Source organism: Notolepis coatsorum (assembly GCF_963971535.1).
Source record: "Notolepis coatsorum genome assembly, chromosome: 17".
NCBI lineage: Eukaryota > Metazoa > Chordata > Actinopteri > Aulopiformes > Paralepididae > Notolepis > Notolepis coatsorum.
In genome coordinates this window covers 103,546,029-103,565,139 of record NC_140181.1, presented here as the reverse complement: position 1 = coordinate 103,565,139, position 19,111 = coordinate 103,546,029, and the positions used below count along the sequence as shown (strand labels likewise).

General features: G+C 46.3%; 1 protein-coding gene across 1 annotated transcript in view; it reads right to left on the bottom strand.

The window, feature by feature from the left end:
• LOC311243798 (PDZ domain-containing protein 4-like) overlaps positions 1-17,917 on the bottom strand; it is a gene marked incomplete at both ends in the record, with an annotated part of 61,811 nt that extends 43,894 nt beyond the window's left edge. The window contains one exon of the mRNA XM_084333147.1: positions 17,858-17,917. Coding sequence (XP_084189273.1) covers positions 17,858-17,917 — 60 coding nt within the window. The remainder of the gene's footprint in view (positions 1-17,857) is intronic.
• Positions 17,918-19,111: the final 1,194 nt, after the last annotated feature.

The following is a 19,111-nucleotide window of genomic DNA, read 5'->3' as shown; positions in this document are numbered from 1 at the left end:
GTGGTTAACGTACCGTTGTATTCATTCGGTACACAGCCGTACTGAACCTTAGGTCCAGTACTGAAACGGTTCGGTACGGATATGTGTACCTTTACACCCCTAATATATATATATATACATCTCTCTATCTATCTATCTATCTCTCTCGCTCTGCCCCCTCTCTTTCTCTCTGTCTCTCTCTCTCTATATATACACATCTACTCTCTACCTCTCTCTGTCTGTCTCTCTCTCCCTCTCTCTACCTCTACCTCTCTCTGTCTCTCTCTCTCCCTCTCTCTCTACCTCTCTCTCTCTGGCTCTCGCTCTCTCTCTATATATATATATATATATATATATATATATATATATATATATATATATATATATATTATATATATATATATATATATATATATATACATCTCTCTCTATCTCTCTCTCTCCCCCCTCTCTCTGTCTCTCTATCTCTATATATATTATATACATCTATCTCTCTACCTCTCTGTCTCTGTATTTGTCTCTTTCTCTGTCTCTCTCTCCTCCTCTCTCTCCCTATCTCTCTCCCTCTCCCTCTCTCTCTCTCCCCCTCTCTCTCTCTCTCATCAAAAGGGAGGGAACCTATTGTTCAGTCAGTCCACGTGGGACAAGTGAGATGGAGGTGCGCCAACAACATCATCCCGGAGTGTAGAGATAGAGAGCTATTAGGGAACAGCCCCGTGGTCATGTGTGATAGGTCTGAGAAGAGAGAGAGAGAGAGAGAGAGAGAGAGAGAGAGAGAGAGAGAGAGGGTGGGGTCTCATTCATTATCAATAGAGGGAGAGAGAGAGGGGTCTCATTCATTATCAATGAGAGGTGCTGAGATTGCTTTGAGGATGACTTCATGCAGGCTAATGGCTGTAATGTTTTAGACAGCTAATCCGTCTCGACATGTCGGGGAATGCGTCCACACACAGGCTACACAATGGCCTATTACCTGTATATGGTAAGAGGCTGCGACACAACCACTGCGCGACAAGCTAAACACGCCATGCAATCTGATAAGAATCAATCGTATCTGGCCAACAACAAGATTGCTTCGGTGCCCCCCCCCCCCCCCCCCCACTCTCCGTATTCTGGAGGTTTGTGTAGAATAGAACTGAAATTGATAAACCAGTATGGTCTGTCTTTTTTTTTTTTTTTTACACACAAATTATATTCAGAGCTGCACAGTAGGAGGCGTCGGAGCCGAGGGATGGGGCGGGGAGAGAAAGAGAGAGATGAAAGCAAAGCTGAGAGTTCAAAGAGGTGAGTAAAAGAAAAGGGGGGTGTGGGCGTAGAAGGAGAGAACGGGGGGAGGGAGAGGTAAGGGGTGAGAAGGGGTGAGGAGAGAGGCATGGAATTATCTGGAGAGAAAGTGGGAAAAACAAGCTCTCAAGGAATCGCAGGAATCACGTTAAGCCCAGAGTTCAGCTTGTATGTAAAGGAACCCCCACAGGAAGTAACCAAGTGGCATCATTAGTGTTTAGATAAAACAACAGACCGATCTTCCTTTCTACCACAGGCTAAGATTAAAAAAGGAGGGATAACCTTTCATTACCACACTACAGACGGTTAACCATGTGATAGTGTGTAGTGTGTCCAAGGCCTTAACCCTGTTCTCTGTCCCTGTCTCCAGCCCGTCTCTCCGGGCCTCTGTCCCTGTCCCCCTCTCCAGTGCCCCTGGTCCTGGCCCTGACACTTAGCCCTGGTCCTTAGCCCTGGCCTTTAGCCTTAGTCCCTTAGCCTGTTCGCCTCTTAAAGGCACAGTGCCGCATTTTCCAGATTTCCTTGACTCTAGTGTTTTTGTGTTTTCCCTTAAAGGGACTGTGCCGCTTTTTGTTCTATAATAAATATTTGCCCTGTTTTGGCTTACTCTCATACCTGTCTTGTGTTGTGCGATTGGGGTCGGTTACAAACCATAACATATTCAAGTTGTATATTGCATATGCATTTGCATAGATGTAAAAATATATGTTAGCTTATGTTATTTTAACAAATCATTTTAGTTGATCAGAACCCCATATTACTCCATTAATCAATGATCAAACCATTCAAGTAAATAACAAAGAAGAAGATCATCAAATACAAGCTATGACATTAAGTTTGTTCAAAACCTTTTTGTCACAGTCAAGAGGGGCAGAACTAACAACTGAGCTGCAAAGAACACGTGGGACAGATGTAGCAGATGTTACAAAAACAAATGGCTGCACACAACCTTGCAGAGGCCATACATCCAACTAATAGAAGATAGTTAATTAACTTTAATTCACAGATTGCAGAATGGGTACAGTACAGTACAGCTCAATACACACAATTGTTAAGGGGATGCAGACCAGAGAAAGACTTTCGACTTGTTTACATCAGGGTCCACCATTTTCAATTCGTAATGGCTATTATGTGTCTGCATGAACACACAACTGTAACTGTACTCAAAAATAACAAAATAAGGGTTGTCTCAGTTCACAACTATATTGGTCAAGTTTTGGGTGGGACTTGTTTGCGTCCCTACAGCTTCTTATTCAATTGAGCGAGATGCTCGGTTATGTCACACAGCCAGTTTGCATCTGACAGTTCAGACAATATTTCTTCAACCCTTTGTTACCTATTCCGCCTGGATCTTTTTTGTATTTTGGGCTGTAAAATTGTCAAAGAATGTCTGAGGAGTAAGTGCTTTTGGCTTTTTTCCTTTGTTACTTCATCAATACCTCAGATGTTCAACATACATGTATGTGTAAGAATGTGTAATAACTAAGGCTGTCAAAGTTAAAGCTTTATTAACGCATTAACCCACAATTATTTTAACGCCGCAATTTTTTAACCCAAGATTAATGTTAAAAAAAAAAAAAAATTACCAGAGCTCTTGGGGGCCACATCAAATGACGTGGCGGGCCACATTTGGCCCGCGGGCCATGAGTTTGACACCTATGTGCTAGACAGTGGTGGTTATTTTGGGTGTTTCCCCCCAGTTATTTTATACTGGTGTTTTGTGTTTCCTACAGCTTTTATCTTTATTTATTTTATTCTTGTGTTCCCCCCCCCCCCCCCCCTCCCCCCCCCACCCTCTCTCATCACTCAGCGATTCCAGTGGTTACCCCTCTGGGGTCACTTTAAGATTGCCCTTTTTGTGTTTTGTGTTTTGTGTTTTGTGTTTGCTTTAAGATTGCCCCCCCCCGCCCCCAATCCTGACATTTCGTGTGAGTTTTTGGAACATTCTCTCTCAGAATGACATCCTGGAACCCTGGGGCATTTCAATTACCAGAAGAAACCACTGTGACATTTTCATCAGAACAGTTAAGCTCCTCAAAATTGTTATGTCACGGCTGAGATTGTGCCCCTGAAAGGATTAAACATTATCTAGAAATATGTCTCAGGTTTGATTTCACACAGCCTCACCTTCCCCCCCTGTACCTTATACCCCTTTTTCTTTCTGTCACTCCTCTCTCTTCTCTATTTAGTGAGAGACGGGAGTGCCTCCCATAAACACCCTCGCTGTCTGACCCATGACTCAGAAGGTACATAATGTACATTATGTTACAGCCATAAGTAATATATTTACATTTTGTATCGACAAAAGTCCAAAACAAACAGTACGACCGGGCAAGTGTTCTCGACACTAGACTAAGACACCCACCCTGATACAAACACAGCTCTCACCACTAGACTAAGACACCCACCCTGATACAAACACAGCTCTCACCACTAGACTAAGACACCCACCCACCCTGATACAAACACAGCTCTCACCACTAGACTAAGATACCCACCCACCCTGATACAAACACAGCTCTCATCACTAGACTAAGACACCCACCCACCCTGATACAAACACAGCTCTCATCACTAGACTAAGACACCCACCCACCCTGATACAAACACAGCTCTCATCACTAGACTAAGACACCCACCCACCCTGATACAAACACAGCTCTCATCACTAGACTAAGACACCCGCCCTGATACAAACACAGCTCTTACCACTAGTCTAAGACACCCACCCACCCTGATACAAACACAGCTCTCACCACTAGACTAAGACACCCACCCACCCACCCTGATACAAACACAGTTCTCACCACTAGACTAAGACACCCACCCTGATACAAACACAGCTCTCACCACTAGACTAAGACACCCACCCTGATACAAACACAGCGCTCATCCCTAGACTAAGACACCCACCCACCCTGATACAAACACAGCTCTCACCACTAGACTAAGACACCCACCCTGATACAAACACAGCTCTCACCACTAGACTAAGACACCCACCCACCCTGATACAAACACAGCTCTCACCACTAGACTAAGACACCCACCTTGATACAAACACAGCTCTCACCACTAGACTAAGACACCCACCCTGATACAAACACAGCTCTCACCACTAGACTAAGACACCCACCCTGATACAAACACAGCTCTCACCACTAGACTAAGACACCCACCCTGATACAAACACAGCTCTCACCACTAGACTAAGACACCCACCCTGATACAAACATAGCTCTCACCACTAGACTAAGACAGTAAGACACCCACCCTGATACAAACACAGCTCTCACCACTAGACTAAAACACCCACCCTGATACAAACACAGCTCTCACCACTAGACTAAGACACCCACCCTGATACAAACACAGCTCTCACCACTAAACTAAGACACCCACCCTGATACAAACACAGCTCTCACCACTAGACTAAGACACCCACCCTGATACAAACACAGCTCTCACCACTAGACTAAGACACCCACCCTGATACAAACACAGCTCTCACCACTAGACTAAGACACCCACCTTGATACAAACACAGCTCTCACCACTAGACTAAGACACCCACCCTGATACAAACACAGCTCTCACCACTAGACTAAGACACCCACCCTGATACAAACACAGCTCTCACCACTAGACTAAGACACCCACCCTGATACAAACACAGCTCTCACCACTAGACTAAGACACCCACCCTGATACAAACACAGCTCTCACCACTAGACTAAGACACCCACCCTGATACAAACACAGCTCTCACCACTAGACTAAGACACCCACCCACCCTGATACAAACACAGCTCTCACCACTAGACTAAGACACCCACCTTGATACAAACACAGCTCTCACCACTAGACTAAGACACCCACCCTGATACAAACACAGCTCTCACCACTAGACTAAGACACCCACCCACCCTGATACAAACACAGCTCTCACCACTAGACTAAGACACCCACCTTGATACAAACACAGCTCTCACCACTAGACTAAGACACCCACCCTGATACAAACACAGCTCTCACCACTAGACTAAGACACCCACCCTGATACAAACACAGCTCTCACCACTAGACTAAGACACCCACCCTGATACAAACACATCTCTCACCACTAGACTAAGACAGTAAGACACCCACCCTGATACAAACACAGCTCTCACCACTAGACTAAGACAGTAAGACACCCATCCTGATACAAACACAGCTCTCACCACTAGACTAAAACACCCACCCTGATACAAATACAGCTCTCACAACTAGACTAAGACACCCGCCCTGATACAAACACAGCTCTCACCACTAGACTAAGACACCCACCCGCCCTGATACAAACACAGCTCTCACCACTAGACAAAGACACCCGCCCTGATACAAACACAGCTCTCACCACTAGACTAAGACACCCGCCCTGATACAAACACAGCTCTCACCACTAGACTAAGACACCCACCCGCCTTGATACAAACACAGCTCTCACCACTAGACTAAGACACCCACCTTGATACAAACACAGCTCTCACCACTAGACTAAGACACCCACCCACCCTGATACAAACACAGCTCTCACCACTAGACTAAGACACCCACCCTGATACAAACACATCTCTCACTACTAGACTAAGACACCCACCCTGATACAAACACAGCAATATGATGATGGTTTGTTTTAACGGTTATGGTTAAAGGCACTTGCCTCCGATGCACGCATCCCGGATTCATTCCCCAGCAGGGGAAATCAAACATTTTCTGAAAACGTTAAAAGTTATCATAACTTATCATAACTTATCATAATTTTATATGTAATATATGTACTGATTTGTAAATACGTCAATATATTACTTATGGCTTACATAACATACAATTATGTACCTTTCTCCTGTGGCCGATAAGTACTTTATTTACATATTCTAAGTGAGATTGGTCTACACACACACACGCACGCGCACGCGCACATGCACATGCACATACACACACACACACACACACACACACACACACACACACACACACACACACACACACACACACACACACACACACACACACACACACACACACACAGACAGACAGACAGACAGACAGACAGACAGACAGACAGACAGACAGACAGACAGACAGACAGACAGACAGACAGACAGACAGACAGACAGACAGACAGACAGACAGACAGACAGACAGACAGACAGACAGACAGACAGACAGACAGACAGACAGACAGACAGACAGACAGACAGACAGACAGACAGACAGACAGACAGACAGACAGACAGACAGACAGACAGACAGACAGACAGACAGACAGACAGACAGACAGACAGACAGACAGACAGACAGACAGACAGACAGACAGACAGACAGACAGACAGACAGACAGACAGACAGACAGACAGACAGACAGACAGACAGACAGACAGACAGACAGACAGACAGACAGACAGACAGACAGACAGACAGACAGACAGACAGACAGACAGACAGACAGACAGACAGACAGACAGACAGACAGACAGACAGACAGACAGACAGACAGACAGACAGACAGACAGACAGACAGACAGACAGACAGACAGACAGACAGACAGACAGACAGACAGACAGACAGACAGACAGACAGACAGACAGACAGACAGACAGACAGACAGACAGACAGACAGACAGACAGACAGACAGACAGACAGACAGACAGACAGACAGACAGACAGACAGACAGACAGACAGACAGACAGACAGACAGACAGACAGACAGACAGACAGACAGACAGACAGACAGACAGACAGACAGACAGACAGACAGACAGACAGACAGACAGACAGACAGACAGACAGACAGACAGACAGACAGACAGACAGACAGACAGACAGACAGACAGACAGACAGACAGACAGACAGACAGACAGACAGACAGACAGACAGACAGACAGACAGACAGACAGACAGACAGACAGACAGACAGACAGACAGACAGACAGACAGACAGACAGACAGACAGACAGACAGACAGACAGACAGACAGACAGACAGACAGACAGACAGACAGACAGACAGACAGACAGACAGACAGACAGACAGACAGACAGACAGACAGACAGACAGACAGACAGACAGACAGACAGACAGACAGACAGACAGACAGACAGACAGACAGACAGACAGACAGACAGACAGACAGACAGACAGACAGACAGACAGACAGACAGACAGACAGACAGACAGACAGACAGACAGACAGACAGACAGACAGACAGACAGACAGACAGACAGACAGACAGACAGACAGACAGACAGACAGACAGACAGACAGACAGACAGACAGACAGACAGACAGACAGACAGACAGACAGACAGACAGACAGACAGACAGACAGACAGACAGACAGACAGACAGACAGGACAGACAGACAGACAGACAGACAGACAGACAGACAGACAGACAGACAGACAGACAGACAGACAGACAGACAGACAGACAGACAGACAGACAGACAGACAGACAGACAGACAGACAGACAGACAGACAGACAGACAGACAGACAGACAGACAGACAGACAGACAGACAGACAGACAGACAGACAGACAGACAGACAGACAGACAGACAGACAGACAGACAGACAGACAGACAGACAGACAGACAGACAGACAGACAGACAGACAGACAGACAGACAGACAGACAGACAGACAGACAGACAGACAGACAGACAGACAGACAGACAGACAGACAGACAGACAGGACAGACAGACAGACAGACAGACAGACAGACAGACAGACAGACAGACAGACAGACAGACAGACAGACAGACAGACAGACAGACAGACAGACAGACAGACAGACAGACAGACAGACAGACAGACAGACAGACAGACAGACAGACAGACAGACAGACAGACAGACAGACAGACAGACAGACAGACAGACAGACAGACAGACAGACAGACAGACAGACAGACAGACAGACAGACAGACAGACAGACAGACAGACAGACAGACAGACAGACAGACAGACAGACAGACAGACAGACAGACAGACAGACAGACAGACAGACAGACAGACAGACAGACAGACAGACAGACAGACAGACAGACAGACAGACAGACAGACAGACAGACAGACAGACAGACAGACAGACAGACAGACAGACAGACAGACAGACAGACAGACAGACAGACAGACAGACAGACAGACAGACAGACAGACAGACAGACAGACAGACAGACAGACAGACAGACAGACAGACAGACAGACAGACAGACAGACAGACAGACAGACAGACAGACAGACAGACAGACAGACAGACAGACAGACAGACGACAGACAGACAGACAGACAGACAGACAGACAGACAGACAGACAGACAGACAGACAGACAGACAGACAGACAGACAGACAGACAGACAGACAGACAGACAGACAGACAGACAGACAGACAGACAGACAGACAGACAGACAGACAGACAGACAGACAGACAGACAGACAGACAGACAGACAGACAGACAGACAGACAGACAGACAGACAGACAGACAGACAGACAGACAGACAGACAGACAGACAGACAGACAGACAGACAGACAGACAGACAGACAGACAGACAGACAGACAGACAGACAGACAGACAGACAGACAGACAGACAGACAGACAGACAGACAGACAGACAGACAGACAGACAGACAGACAGACAGACAGACAGACAGACAGACAGACAGACAGACAGACAGACAGACAGACAGACAGACAGACAGACAGACAGACAGACAGACAGACAGACAGACAGACAGACAGACAGACAGACAGACAGACAGACAGACAGACAGACAGACAGACAGACAGACAGACAGACAGACAGACAGACAGACAGACAGACAGACAGACAGACAGACAGACAGACAGACAGACAGACAGACAGACAGACAGACAGACAGACAGACAGACAGACAGACAGACAGACAGACAGACAGACAGACAGACAGACAGACAGACAGACAGACAGACAGACAGACAGACAGACAGACAGACAGACAGACAGACAGACAGACAGACAGACAGACAGACAGACAGACAGACAGACAGACAGACAGACAGACAGACACACACACACACCTACACACACACACACACACACACCTACACACACCTACACACACCTACACACACCTACACACACCTACACACACCTACACACACCTACACACACCTACACACACACCTACACACACACCTACACACACACCTACACACACACCTACACACACACCTACACACACACCTACACACACACCTACACACACACACACACACACACACACACACACACACACACACAGTGAACCAGGCTGGCAGGTGATTAGCTGGTGTTAATGTGTATTTCAGGTCCATTGATACACATTTGAAACACGTTAGACACTAATGAGAAGAGGGTCTGATAACCACTCATGTGATAGTTCAAGGTGAAAAGGTATATATTTAGATGCTGTAGGTCCAGGGTATTGGAAGTCAATAATCACATGAAAAGAGGGGAAGTGAAAGAAGACATAAGAAAGGATACTTGATAATAACTCAAAAGAGTCAATATTGTTTTTTCCCCTTTATTGTCAACAGACGGGTATTTGAGCACAGCACATGCATTTGCAACACGGTGAGTGTGTATGTGTACGCGGTGCACGTGTGTACACGCTGTGAGTGTGTGTGTGTGTGTGTGTGTGTGTGTACGCAGTGTGTGTGTGATGTGTTTAGGTCGTACACTGCACGCGACACATTATCTCAGTTTGTGCCACTGGGCTATTGATACCACGTATTGATTCCCATCTGTTTGCACAGTGTGCACGTCAGTATGTGTCTTTATGTCAATGTGAAAAACCACATTAGGGCTTGTTTAATGACTTCAGTTGCCATGGAAACAGCCTCCCCTTGAAACCCATTTCTAGAAAGACGGAGGGAGAGAGAGAGAGAGAGAGAGAGAGAGAGAGAGAGAGAGAGAGAGAGAGAGAGAGAGAGAGAGAGAGAGAGAGAGAGAGAGAGAGATAGAGACTAGGAGAGAGAAAGACACACAGAGGAGAGAGAGAGGGGGGGAGAAAGAGAGGAGGGAGAGAGAGAGGGAGAGAGAGGAGGGGGAGAGAGAGAGGAAATACAGAGAGAGAGAGGAAGAGAGGAAATACAGAGAGAGAGAGAGAGAGAGAGAGAGAGAGAGAGAGAGAGAGAGAGAGAGAGGGAAGAGAGGAAATACAGAGAGAGAGAGAGGAGGGAGAGAGAGATAGGAAAGAGAGAGAGAGAGAGAGAGATATGAAAGAGAGAGAGGGAGGCTCGGGGGCAGAGGTTTAGTGTCTGTGCCTGTATAATATGTGTGGGTCAGATGCAATTTAAAACCGATACATGTAAAACAGATGCTTTGCTCAGAGTGCTCTATGAGGCCTCTGTATGAATTGCCCCTAGGTTGTAATGCATCAAGTGAATTACAGCACACCCCATTACCCCCCGGGGCAATAAAGAGGCAGGATTGATCAGAGAGCCACACGCTGGCATCGCACAGCGTATGTATGCATAATGTATGACTCTACATTCCGTTGGCTAGAATGTGCCGTTCACGCTGACAAATTGAACAGGCTGCTTTGCCAGACTAATGCAGAAGCGGAACCGCGTTAATGCCGAGGTTATTTATTGTTTAAAACCGCGTCTAATTCGCGGACGCGTCATTAAAACACGCGTTTTGGTAATAAGAACCAAAGAAATCCGGGAGGGAGCGTGGCGGGTAAAGCGGTGAGAGACAGTGGAGGGGAAACATGTTGCTCTTTTTTACGAGACATTTTGTTCTTTTTTTTCCAGATCAGCCATCTGTGCGGCAAGAATCACTGTCTCTTTCTTCATGTTTGTGACTGATAAACAGAGATTACATTTTATACGGACCGCGCAGAGAGAGGCTGTGACTTTACAGCACGGTAACTCCCAGTTGAAATGGGTTATTATCGCATTTCTTTTCTGGATGTTTTATTTTGTAGGGTTCTATCTTTTTTTTCTCTCTCTCTCTCTCTCCCATTCACGCAGACATTGGCAGATATACCCCGTGTAAATCTATCTCCTGGTTTCACCCGTCAGCACGCCCCTCAGAATCTCACGTGGCAATCCGAAAAGTATCGACGCGTCTCCCCCTTCTATACGCTACATGTCAGATACGTCTCCTCGGTCTTAAATCAAATCAAATGTATTTGTAAGGCCCGACAACACACGTTAATTAATGTCCCCATAGGGGGGGCTAGGTGGTGTAGTGGGCAAGGCGCTCGCCACTAAACCTGGAGACGCTGTGTTCGAGCCCAGCTCTCTGCGTTGCTACCAGCTTGGCTGGTCGCTCGTACTAACACAATTGGCAGTGTTAGAGGGTGGGAAAGCTGGTGGGTCGGTCCTGGTCGTTGTAAACAGCGACTCCTACAGTTCGGTCGGGGCGCCTGCTCAGCGAGGGAAGGATCTGGAGGGAGGTAGTGTGATCCTTCCACACGTTACACTCTCCCAGTGAGAGTCTGCGCTGCCAGGCTGGCTGGAAAGCATGTGATAGTCTCCTGTTACGATTCCTGGAGCGTTTCGCTGGCATGTCGATGGTAGAGAGGAGTAGAACCCGGTATGCAGATTTAACACGAGGAGAGGTAGTGCAGGATGAACATAGATGAAGCACGAGTCGTGGATGAAAGTAATAAGCACTTTACTTTAACGTGGCAAACAATACAAAACTGACTCACTGATAAGAACGGAGAAACAAAAGGTTGACAACACACAGGACAGGACGAGGGTAACATGAACAATGACCGAGCACAGGAGGGCAGGGCAAACAACACTACTATACACAGACTAATTGACACATGAGGGTGATTGGAAACAAGACCCAGCTGTGTGGGAAAGACTGAAACAGCCTGGGGTAACATACTGAAACATGAGGAGACTAAATAACACATGGATACAGAAACAGGGGAGAATACACTAGACTAGACAATGGGGCACAACAGATACACAGACAACAAACAAGTGAGCACAACAGATAACAAATTAATAAACATAGATAAACACAAATGCAGTGGTGTAATGTTAATGAGTGGTGCTGCAAGTCCAATGACCGGTCCATTAGGACCGGGGGCGTGACAGTCTCCGGCCTCCCGGACCAACACTAGGGGGGGGGGTGCGCAACGACCAGGAAGGGGGTTGGGAATTGGCATAACGACTAACAGTGGGATGGGATAAAAATCGGAAAAAGGAGGGGGGAAAAAGATAATAATAAAAAAAAAAAAAAAAATTAATGTCCCCATGGGCCGGACACGTCTTCTTTAAACAAGTCAAGAAGAAACCTCACAATAAATCAAGAACAAAACAAAAACACCATGAAGTCCAAACAATTTTAAATAAATAAAATAAATGAATGCAACACTCCCAGACATACCCCACGCGAAGGTAAGGAAAAACTCACAAAAAACCTAGCAATAGGGAAAAAAGCACCACAGGCAATGTGGAGGAGAGAAACCTTAGAAGGGCCGTTCAAGGGGGGACCTCCCTTCTTAGATGTCGGTGATAGTAGTGTTGCTATAAAACAGGCGAAACAGTTGGTAAGCATGTGCATATACGTGTAATGAAACACAAATAAGTACATGCAATAGCAACTGGGGTACATAAGAACATTTTGAAAGATATATCTTGTGCTTCTCTGCTCTCAGTCAGCAATGTGGTTTCTGACTTCAGAGCACCAGTATAATGCAACCCCCCCCCCCCCCCCCCCCCCCCCCCTGCCCCCCTCCTCCACCACACTCGACATATCTGCTCCGTTTACCTCACGGCAGACAGACACTAGACAAGCCTTTTATACAAAGGGCCCCCCTACACAGGTCGCCCATGCAGCAAGCTAGCAGACATATCTCATGCCTAGCCACCCCGGGAATCACTGATGATAACCCACTCTTACACTCCCAGCCGCCGCGCCCCTGTCTGGAAAAATCATACTGTTGTAGCGCCCCGGTGGATTTCTTCCTTCGCCTATAGCAGAGTGGAACACATTTCTGGGGGTTGCCAGAGTCACTGAGTCCCAGGGGGGCGCAACCTTTGTGCACAGTTGACTTTAAGTGGTATGAGGTCCCGATCGGATGATTTGATTTCCAAACGCTCAAAGACTCAACGACCTGCACATGTGGCCAGACTCGTTCTGGCTGTGACCCCATGTCAGATAAGAGAGTCAGTGCCAATCCCAAATCAATTTACTCATGTCGTCCGCGAGGCAAACGGCGGAAAGATAGCCATCTCTTGCCTCGCCCCCGTGCCCTTACCCTTCTAGACTCATTACAGAACCCCCGAGCCGGGCTCCCCTCTCCGTGGGCCGCTCTCTTGGCATCGCCCTCAGGCACCAGATGCAGTTAACTGGCACAGGTCCTGACCCCAGTGAGCAACATGACTCCTCTGAGGCTACTGGATACTACTGAATATGCTGGATAACCCCGAATCCTGACTATTGTTTTTTCTTTAAAATATGAATTTTTTAGGTTTAGTAAGCGAGGGGGTTATTTTCACGATCACATGTATCATCACTGAATCACCAACAGATGCTTCCCATAAGCACAACACCTGCCAGATGAGCTTATACTCATGTACAGTACAGTACCCCCATAGTCCCAGGAGGCCAGTGGTACTGAGGCTGTAACCGTGGCAACCCCTCTCCACCATAACTCTTCAGCCCAGCAATAACCATCCATCCTTGTGCCTCTCTCTCTCTCTCTCTCTCTCTCTCTCTCTCTCTCTCTCTCTCTCTCTCTCTCTCCCCCCCCCCCCTCTCTCTCTCCACTCTACTTTTTCCGGCCCAACATAGCCCCCTATCTTATGCAATTTGTCTCTGCTCCACTCTCTTTGATCGGAATTGTTATAATCACCATGAAGTGTGATTATCATAATTATCAACCGTGCATAATCGTTTTATGATTATTCGAAGGAGGGAGAAAAAAGAAAAGCGGCAATTTACTAGTAACGTACACTAAGAGGGATGCTTAGCCGATAAAAGCGTAGAAGATTATATCTTGGGAAAAGAGAGTTACGATGTGCCATGTGTTGTGATAGTGAAACCTATAGTATACATACCTACCTATAGTATACATACCTACCTATAGTATACAACCCTGTCTATAGTATACATCCTTACCTATAGTATACATCCCTGCCTATAGTATACATCCAGGGTATACAGGGACCTGGGCTTGAACTATGACCTCTGCCAGTGGGTCTTGGACTTCCTGACGGGCAGATCCCAGGTGGTGAGAGCAGGCAACTGCACCTCCTCATCCATCACTCTCAACATAGGGGCCCCCCAGGGCTGTGTTCTGAGTCCCCTCCTCTACTCCCTGTACACACATGACTGTGTGGCACAGCGGAACAACAACACAATCATCAAATTAGCTGATGACACAGTAGTGGTGGGCCTGATCTCTGCAAACGACGAGAGGGCCTACCTGGAAGGTTCTAGCGGGATGGTGTCAATAGAACAGCCTCTCCCTTAACGTCAGCAAAACAAAAGAGATGATTGTGGACTTTAGGAGGTCGGGGGTCAGGGACTACAGCCCCCTCAGCATCGACAGGGCACCGGTTGAGAGAGTGAACAGTTTTAAGTACCTCGGAGTCCACATATCTGAGGACTTGACATGGACCACACACATTGACAGTGTTATCAAGAAGGCACGGCAACGCCTCTACTTCCTTAGGCGCTTAAGGAAGTTCAAAGTGAGTCAGAAAATCCTCAAGAACTTCTACTCATGCACAATAGAGAGCATCCTGACTGGCAATATCACCTCCTGGTTTGGGAATAGCACTGCACAAGACCGTAGCAGACTACAGAGAGTGGCCCGTTCAGCCGAACGCACAATTGGAGGGGGGCTTCCCACTCTCCAAGACATTTACAACAAGCGGTGCATGGGAGAATAATCAAAGACTCCAGCCACCCAAACAACTGCCTCTTTGAACTGCTGCGGTCAGGCAAGCGATACCGGAGTCTCATGGCAAGCACAGAGAGACTCAGAAGGAGCTTCTATCCCCAGGCCATCAGGATGCTCAATGAACAATGAACAATAACAAACCATCAATACACCCACAGCACACACATCCATACGCACACAATCACTTTAAATAAACAACACACTGTAGCACCCACTTTACCACTTTAGACACTAACACACTTTACACTTTATATTTATATTATTGGTAAGGAAATTGCACATCAACCTCATTCCTTATTGCACCTCATTGCACCTCACCACCACAAGGTGGCACCACAAGCTAAGCTTTACCTCACCATTTCTACACTGTACTGTACCTGCACTGTATATACTGTATATACTGTATATAGGTATACTGAAATGTTTTGTTGTTTACACTTGTTTACGTACTTGACTTCTTGACTTTCTATTTTATACTTATATTATACTTATTTTATACTATCTTGTTATTATCTAGCACACTCTCAGGAGCAACACAGAAAGAAGCATTTCATGCAAAGTATTCTGTATTTCTGTATGACAACTAATAAAGAAACTTGAACTTGAAACTATCGCTACCTATACTATACATCCCTACCTATATTATACATCCCTACCTATAGTATACATCCCTACCTATAGTATACATCCCTGCCTATAGTATACATCCCTGCCATAGTATACATCCCTACCTATAGTATACATCCCTACCTATAGTATAACATCCCTACCTATATATACATCCCTCCTAACTATACATCCCTACCTAAGTATACATCCCTACCTATAGTATACATCCCTACCTATAGTATACATCCCTACCTATAGTATACATCCCTGCCTATAGTATACATCCCTACCTATAGTATACATCCCTGACCTATAGTATACATCCCTGCCTATAGTATACAATCCCTACCTATACTATAACTCCCTACCTATATTATACATCCCTACCTATATTAACATCCCTACCTATAGTATACTCCCTACCTATAGTAATCATCTCCTACCTTAGTATACATCCTACTATATTATACATCCCTACTATAGTATACATCCATCCCTGCCTATATGTGTATACATCCCTGCCTATAGTATACATCCCTACCTATACTATACATCCCTACCTATATTATACATCCCTACCTATATTATACATCCCTACCTATAGTATACATCCCTACCTATAGTATACATCCCTACCTATAGTATACATCCCTACCTATATTATACATCCCTACCTATAGTATACATCCCTGCCTATAGTATACATCCCTGCCTATAGTATACATCCCTACCTATAGTATACATCCCTACCTATAGTATACATCCCTACCTATAGTATACATCCCTGCCTATATTATACATCCCTGCCTATATTATACATCCCTGGGTATACAATCAATCCACATCGTTTGTTCCTGGACAGGATTCCCGTTGCTAAATCTGATAGCAAAATAATAATTTTTGTATCCGGTTACTTCCCATGATTTGTCTCTATTATGATTCTCCTAATCCAATTATGCGGTTGTTTCACTTTTGTATCGTTTCCAGAGTCACTGATGAGGTTCCCCTCCTCCACGCGTTCGTCAATATGTTTAATAATTGTGATTAACGTGTGCTCTCCAAACCTCCATCTGATGTCATCGTGTCGATGTGGTTCCAGGAACGTGGATTCTGGAGTGGATACCCAGTGTAATTAACATTTTAAATTATTTTCTGTAGGTAGTAGGAGTGGTTGTGGTTAGGGTTAGCATTAGGGATAGGTTTATAAACGACCTTTTAACCCTTTCACTGCCACACTACCAAAAGGTTAACCCGTCCACTGCGACAATACCGAAGGTTAACACTTTCACTGCCACACGACAAAGGGTTAACCCTTTCACTACCACACTACAGAAGGTTAACCCTTTCACTACCACACTACAGACGGTTACCCATCTGTAGTGTGGTAGTGAAAGGGTTAACCTTCTGTAGTGTGGTAGTGAAATAGTTAATATTCACACGCTCCCTCCTGGAACAACATCATGTTGTCGCATTAACAACAACACCAAGCGGCCATAATCAGATCATGCCTTGAAAAACCACCAGGGTGTCGGGTTACGGGTATTCATACGGGCATTGTTTGACATAAACGAGTGTGTCAGCGCGATGCGGTCGTGTTCCTTTACTCTGTCCACTCCCACAGATAGTGGCGGCGTTGCATTATTATTATGATTGATGGGGGCGTTTCACCTCAGTCGTTACAGAGCAACGGCAATATTAAGACACTGTCACTGTGGGGAAGGACAAGAGCACTGGGGAGACAGTTTAGAGAGAAAGGAATGGAGAAATAAAGGAGAGAGAGTGAGAGAGAGAGAGAGAGAGAGAGAGAGAGAGAGAGAGAGAGAGAGAGAGAGAGAGAGAGAGAGAGAGTGAGAGTGAGAAAGAGAGATAGTGAGAGAGGGGGAGAGAGAGAGTGAGAAGGAGAGAGAGAGTGTGAGAGAGAGAGTGTGAGAGGGGGAGAGAGAGAGAGTGTGTGTGAGAGAGGGAGAGAGAGAGAGATAGAGAGAGAGAGAGAGAGAGAGAGAGAGAGAGAGAGAGAGTATAGAGAACTCACCTGGAACATCACCCTGTATTGTTCCTCGGGCTTCTGAGCCACACACATGTTGCACCCCATCGTGACCTTTGAGCTTTGACCTGGTGGACCACACACACAAACACACACACACACAGGTCCCAACCACACCCCAGAAGTTCGGTACCCAGCACCACCAGCTTCTGCCACTCAAAGGCCTTTGTGTTTGTGGCACTTGGAGAAAGCCCCACCCTAATCCACTACACTACACACTACACTTCACTACACACTACGCTACACTACACTACACTATGCAGCCCTCCTTGGTCAGGATGTAGGTGATGTCCGTAGGCGAGTTTGGTATATTGTCACCGTTATCTTCTTCTCCATTTCATCCTTTTCATTCACAAAATTGTAATTCCTCATTAATCCAAAAGCCGTTCAGATGATAATAATAATCTCAGGATCAAAAGTCCATCTGTTTCCGTCTCCATCGCAGGTGGGAAAAAGTGATTTTTTTTTATTTTGTACTCATTTAGTTCATGTGCTTGTGGAGTATAGTTTCAGTTCATGTCTCAGTCACCTCCGTGATCTCTGTGTAAGAGGAGGATGAGAGGCGACTGTTGGATGGATGGATGAATGAATGGGTGAGGAACAGGAGAGAATGGTTCTGCCAGGTTGTGCTTATACAGAGTCCTTCGATAATCCTGGACAGTTACCTAAAGACAGACAATTCAGCAACGATCCAGCGATGTGCCAGAAAAAAACGACGCTATACGCTCAGACGACCCAGAGAGAGGAGTGGGAGGAAGCTATACCGCCCGCTCCATGTGTTCCTTTGTGATGAAGACCTGTGCACAGGGACCAGGTTTTCCCAGTAGAACCTTCGACTGAACCCACCCACGCTATTCCCTGCTCCCTCTCTCTCTCACGCTCAGAGCACTAATCCTCCTTTTAGGGTTTCAGCTACAAACAAAGTAGAGCTCTGTGTGGCCCTCTCTCTCCCTCTCTCTCTCTCTCTCTCTCTCTCTCTCTCTCACACTCTCTCTCTCTTCCTTCTCAACTCCCACACCTTTCCCACCTTCCACGCTCTCCCTTCCCCAGGTTCGCTGAGGCTTCTTCACAGGAGCCGCCTGGTTGGTGTAAGATAACTTTCACTCACTTCTCAAGCGTCTCTTCTCCTGTACCCCCAACCTCCTAACCCCCCAACCCGCCCCCCTCCCGGGGATCAACGGAGTCTTCCAGATGCCCTGCGGTCTTCGCGTGTGTCTGAGGGTCGAGGGCCGTCTCCCAATT